Source organism: Montipora foliosa, chromosome 11 (genome assembly GCF_036669935.1).
Source record: "Montipora foliosa isolate CH-2021 chromosome 11, ASM3666993v2, whole genome shotgun sequence".
In the NCBI taxonomy this organism is placed as follows: Eukaryota; Metazoa; Cnidaria; class Anthozoa; order Scleractinia; family Acroporidae; genus Montipora; species Montipora foliosa.
The window spans coordinates 14,892,853-14,898,981 of NC_090879.1; the positions used below are offsets into that span (position 1 = coordinate 14,892,853).

At 39.2% G+C, this 6,129-nt stretch overlaps 1 protein-coding gene across 2 annotated transcripts; it reads left to right on the plus strand.

The window, feature by feature from the left end:
* The first annotated feature begins 424 nt into the window (after positions 1-424).
* On the plus strand, positions 425-3,598 carry LOC137975177 (uncharacterized). 2 transcript variants are annotated; one of them, XM_068822261.1, is made up of 2 exons: positions 425-622; positions 1,359-3,596. In XM_068822261.1, the coding sequence occupies exons 1-2, from the start codon at positions 523-525 to the stop codon at positions 1,916-1,918; spliced, it is 660 nt and encodes a 219-aa protein (XP_068678362.1). In that variant the 5' UTR covers positions 425-522; the 3' UTR covers positions 1,919-3,596. The 2 variants fall into 2 exon arrangements, with proteins under 2 accessions (XP_068678362.1, XP_068678363.1); XM_068822262.1 differs by lacking the exon at positions 425-622 and adding an exon at positions 1,051-1,258 and having other exon boundaries at positions 1,359-3,598.
* The last annotated feature ends 2,531 nt before the right edge of the window (positions 3,599-6,129 follow it).

The window sequence follows — 6,129 nt, forward strand, 5'->3', positions numbered from 1 at the left end:
TGACTTCGAGGCTTTGGAAAACAGAAGGCAAAATCGCCGCGGTATTGGTTTTTTCCTCTATGGCTATTGTCTGAGAGTGAATCATGGACTATTAGATTATTGGCTCCAAAAGTTTTAACTCCCCAGTTTTAGGTTTCTGAAAGGAAATACCCTTTCTTAATTTAATTGTATAAAACAAGATTTTTCCGTGATTTTGATGGTACTAACAATACTGATAAAATTGTGAGTGCGGTGGACATAAACATCAAACTTTCATTTTCGGTGAATACAATCTCGACACAATTGTCTTAGTGTGTTTATAAAAGGACACTTAACATAGATTTGCGACGGAAAATCTCGAATTTTTTGCAAACAAAATGACAAATATTAGAAAAATTCTCAACAAAAGAGATTTGTGTCCATGACAACCATCATCGTTGTTCGCTTCGAGCAAACGTCATTTCATTTTTGTATTAATTTTAAAAATCTTATGATCCCACTCTTTAAGGTCAAAAAAGGTACACCTGGCTTCGCTGATTTGGTATGGACAAAGTCTTACTTTCTTTGCTAGTCTGTGTTTTGAGAATTACTACTTCAGGCGAGGTTGGAGAAGTCAACCAGGACACTAAGGAGTTTCTTGACTGTAAGCTTGAAAGAACATTTCATAATCGTTACGTGTTCTAGTATCAATCTATAATCGAGATTTAAAAGTCCTCTTAAGCGTGTAACGGCTAAAATCACTTTATTATGAATGCAGTTCCATCTAAACATTGATAGCTCAGTGATATCTTCAAAGTACTTTATAACTGCTTTCCACTTAGTCACGGTCTGCAAAACATGAAACTGATTGATTTCCACTTTTCTCTAGTATTATGTGCCTATCGAGTTTTCAAAAAGTTCTCCCTCGTGTTAAAAATTCACACCTGAAGGGACAATGAAAGGTATTTAACCCTAACGAAAGCAGAGATTTAGAGATTAGTATATGTAATTAGTTTTTTTTTTATGCATAGCAGCATGGAACCCACTAGCTAGTGCCTATTGGCGTGAATTGCATCTATAAAAAAGTATTCTATGCAGGAAACTGAGAATTCAAGAAAGTGAATAGAAGGTGCAATATTTGGTAAACATGAACCACTGTGCGTGGGTGGGCCATTATTCTGGTACGTAGACGTGCGATAGGCAAGAAAAAGGACGGGATGGGTCAGTTAGCATCTAACTCGCGGAACATAACTGGAGTGTGTTAAGACTGAACAAGTACAGTTTAATATTAAACAGAGAGGTAGTTCAGGTTTTCCCCTTAGTCTCACTGAATAATTTGATCAAAATTCCGTATTTTTTTTTTTTATTTTTTATTTATGGTGAGTCCAATTTTTTCCTAGATATGAAGAAGTTCTATCAGAAGTCAGTCATCGACCTGATAAAAAACTCCAGTGCCACTGAAGACACCGGGCAGGATTTGACCGAACTCAAAAGAGATGCGCTGCCACCGCCTTCAGTGGCACCAATATTTCACACGGCTACCATCAACATCCCCGCTAACGTCTACATTAGGAACGTCATGTTCCAGTTGTTTGGAAGAGGAGGAATCCTGGAAAACGGTGGGTTTTCTCGCACGGGCTTTATTCACCGCATAAACGCTTCAGCTTCCATCGTTCTCCTTGGAAATTTTGGGAACAGATCGTTGTTTTTAAACGAAGTGTTGGCTGCTCATCATTCTCCGATTAATGACAGCTGTCTCGCATTAGTCGTGCAGCTGTTTTTCACACCCGAAGATTTCCAACGCTTGATAAATTGGTTAAACCAAGAGGTTAAGTCGGGATATGTGAACTACGACGAACCGTGTTCTCCGATTGTTAAAATCACATATTCGTGTTGCACTAAAATTGCGAATCCCTTTCTACAGCCGAAATTTGGAACACTTCGAGTAGAAATCGATTAATTAGTTTAAAGAATAATTTATGGAAGGCGAGCCACGGTGGCGAGAATTTACTAGACACAACAGAATGCAAGGAACTGTTTTGAGAAATTACTCGACTAATCATCAAGTAAACTAAACTGGATTTAGTTTCTTTTGTTATTTGTCTCTTGAGAATAGCTTTATGCCAATATTAAAAGTAACTTTTTTCCCTCATTGTAGACCTTTTTTTTTTTACCTGAACATTGTAGCGTCGCTAAGTCAGCAAATTCAAGGAACCAACAACAAGTGGGTGAAATGTCTTGGGTGTAATGTATTCATCGATCCCAATAATTTTAATTGAAATATTTAACAACAAGAGGCTACAAGTAGCCTTTACTCGGGCCTGCAAAAGTACAGTGGTGTATGGTTAATTTAGCACTAAAGGAAAGAAAAGAGAGAAGTCTGTCCTTCTTACATCGGCCTTACATTGCGCTTCTCATGATTTGCCATTGTGTATGTAGTGAATACCCGGACCCAGATTATCTTCATAGACCTTATTCATAAATGGCGGCCAATTTATAATTCTTTTGTCGAAGTGCAAATTAGCCTACCAAGCCTCGATACCATACAGTGAATTGAAAAGAATTCTTGCTCTAAAATGAGGCTTGGTAGGCTAATTTGCACGTGGACAAAAGAATTATAAATGTGACCGCCATTTATGAATAAGGTCTATTATAGGTGGTGGAAACGAGGTAAAAATAGTGTATTTATTCCAAAGTGGCTAAGCACGTTGTTTTTACCGATCGATGGGTATTCTTGCTCAGTGTTTGAGAAAGGAAAGGCTAATTGAACGGTTTAAAATGAAACGAAATGACTCATCGAAACATCTTTTGGTGACTTATAAACAATCTATGAAATGAGAATCGAGGATCTTCCCTTCTCATTGAATGGCAGAATTACCCAGAATTCTTTTTAGGCATGAACCAATGAACCAGGCAACTTGAGAAGCACGAGACTGGCCCTAGTCAAATGGCTGAAGCGCGGCCGGGGGAAAAAGTTATTGTAGTGAGAAGAAGATTTCCAGCCAGATACTAAGGAATAGCCCTGGTGTGTGCTTCTGAAAAAGGTTTTATTACAGAAAATTCGCGAAAAAGTAATACTTTTTTCGCTGTTCAAACAGCTGGCCTTTCGTAATTTCTCGTCAAAGGAACGGTATAATATAAATAAGAGAACACTGAGATTTATATTTGCAAATTACCTGTCCTCGTACTACGAGGACTCTGTGCAATAAGCGCATTCAAAATTTCCTCATATGACGTTATAAACGTATGTTGTTGTTATTTTTTTAAAGGTTTTCCTGCTTATATGAAAGATACGTTTTTTCTCCCGTCCTCTTCTTATGATTTTCGCGGAAGTTACATTCTGTCCCTCAATAAACCTAAAACAACCAGTCACGGTCTTAGTTCTTTTTCTTACGTATCAGCTAAGTTGCGCAATGCGCTATCTGATTTTATCCGTACCACTAAAGTTTACTGGTTTTACAAAGAGAATCGAGGGCCGCATTTCGTACAGCGGCTTTTCTTTTTAATTAATATATCTTTAAATATTGTGTACTTAGTTATGTACCTGTATATGCTATGTATTTTAGCTTTAAATGTAATGTCTCGAATATATTAGCTCTTGTAATTATTCTGAAATTCGAGATATAATAATAAAAGTTTATGCGTGCATGTGTGTCATGTGTGTATGTTACCTTTAGCAGGGTGCGTGCGTAAACTTTGTAAAATGCGACTTCAGTGCTTACCATATGACAGATAAAATGAATTTTCCCTTGAATATCTAAGCCATCGATTTCTTACGCTAAATTTACAAGGGCGGTTTGGAGCTGTGAGTAGGCGTGGGATTTGTCACATATGGTTTAGGGGCCGACATATCTCTCCCTCAATACCGTACCGGGAGGCGAGGTCGCTAGCAGAAAGCAGCGAAGGGCCATCTGCGTCCAAAAGCGATCACTCGGGCCGAAATCCCGGGATGACTCGTTTGGTACGACGCTCCAGCACCATGTCTGGAGAAACTGCGTTTTTCTCTCTTGTTCAAACATTCCGTCCGCGCATGCCTAAATGTTCTGGCTCTCCGATACCTAGCCTACCAAAAAAATTTAGATGATGGCTTTTACAAGCAATTGACATTTCAGTTGAACAGATTCTCCAGGCATAAACGTACGGTAAGACCCGCGCGTGTTTGCTCTTCTCGAGACAGAGGTGAGAGATGGTTTCATACAGACTGGGACGCCTAAAATGCTCTGTTGTAAACATGCCTGTTGACGAGTGGAGTTGTCTCTCTGGCCTTTCTGCGGACGAATGCCAGTACCTACCGATACAATTTGGGCAAGTTTTGAAAGCTAAAAACTTCAATCGATGCGGTATTTTTTCGGTAGGACTGGGTGAACCGACACTTATACACCATCTATGAAATGAGAATCGGGGATCTTCCCTTGCCATGGAATGGCAGAATTACCCAGAATTTTTTTTGGGCATGAACAAACCAACTTGAGAAGCACGAGACTGGTCCTCATCAAACGGCTGAAGCGCGGCCGGAGAAAAAAGTAGTGAGAAGAAGATTTTCAGCCAGATACTAAGGAATAGCCCTGGTGTGTGCTATTAACGTAGACTTTTGATTTTTGAACAAGGTGTTATTATAGAAAATTCACGACAAAGTAGAGCTTTTTTCCCTGTTATTCTCGTAGCAAACAACGGACCTTTCGCTTGTCAAAGGATCGGTATAATGTAAATAAGAGAAGACTAAGATTTATATTTTTAAATTACCTGTCCTCTTACCACTTAGGTCAAACTCTACATTCTGTGCTATCAGCGCATTCAAAATTTGCAGTTTCTAACTGTACAGCCTTTCAAACTACAGTCTCCACTTATGATATCAAATCTGTGCCAATGTTTTTACCTTTTGTCTTCAGAAGATTCCAATATGGAGTCTATGTTGTTTGTGGAGTTATTTTCTTTGTCGCTGCCATCTTCAGAGCAGTTGTCAATAAAGTACCAGCTGCTTATTAAAGAATTGGTATTTTGACTAGTATCGCTTTCAATAGCTGTGTCCAAATCATGAGTACATTCCCGTTTCATTCAGTTCGTGGAACGACCCGTTTCGAAGCTAACGCTCGACATGTTTTAGTGTGGGACTACCGCGAAAAGCGTATGCCTTTCTTTGTATGTGTTTTGAGCGCCCCAAGAAGAAATCGATTAGGGCAACGCAACGTCGATCTTCAGTAATCAAATAACGCATCACAGTGCTCTTCATGATCTTGGATTACGTGGTTTGCTTTTAATAACCAATGTAAACAGCGCCAAGTGCCTTCTCTTGTGCATTACCCAATCAAAACACCGTCACGTTCTTTCTATTAAGCATTGGCCAATCAAACACCGCCACGTTCTTTCTATTGTGCATTTTGCTGCACCAGAAAAAACAAATTGAAATCTAACGTGTTTTATAACTCGGTGCCCTTCCGGGCCCGAGTAATTATTGGGCGAGTTCAGGAGCAAAATATCGTGATTTGTCAATGGCGAGCAGATAAATTATTTGCCTCAGTCTTCGCTTTGGCAAATAATTGATCTGCGAGAAACTGACAACTTACGATCTTTTGTGATAACCGAGTTCAATAATTGTTTTAGCATTCGATGACTGTGTTTGTTTTTGGCACAGTTTCCAACAATTAAATCACTTTCTGCCATTTTCACACAAGAGCTGAGCAGAATATTATTTGCAGCGAAACACACGTGGTGGGCTCTCGGCCAATGAAAAGGAAGGAAAAATACATGGAGTGATAAAAATAGTGTTTTCACGTGACGTCACGGCGGCCATGTTGGTGTTCCTAAAAGATGGAACGGCAGCCATGTTGATGTACCCAACTAATCCTCTGGGAATTGAGCTCTACTTTCATGCAAATGTTTCCTTTTGTTTCGGTGTAAAAACAAGGTTACTGATCACGTGTGTGAAAACACTTCACATTTCACAGCCGCATTTAGAGAGAATGTGAATATTCAATGAATGCGAATCTTTTCATAGAATCACCTTACGCCATGTAATTCCAGCAAGGCATGGCGTAGGTTTTGACCTATCATAGTGCCTGCATCCCATAAACACCTTTGTAGATGAATTTGATGTTTTCCCAGTTTTTGAGTGAAACACAAGTGTCGTTTTTAACATATAACAAGTTTATACTTAGCTCCTACACCTGGAAA

Excerpts from the sequence above, each read along its gene's own strand:
- LOC137975177 (XM_068822261.1), top strand. The coding sequence starts at position 523 with ATGGACAAAGTCTTACTTTCTTTGCTAGTCTGTGTTTTGAGAATTACT. Across the intron at positions 623-1,358 it reads CACTAAGGAGTTTCTTGACT|ATATGAAGAAGTTCTATCAG; the intron begins GTAAGCTTGAAA and ends ATTTTTTCCTAG.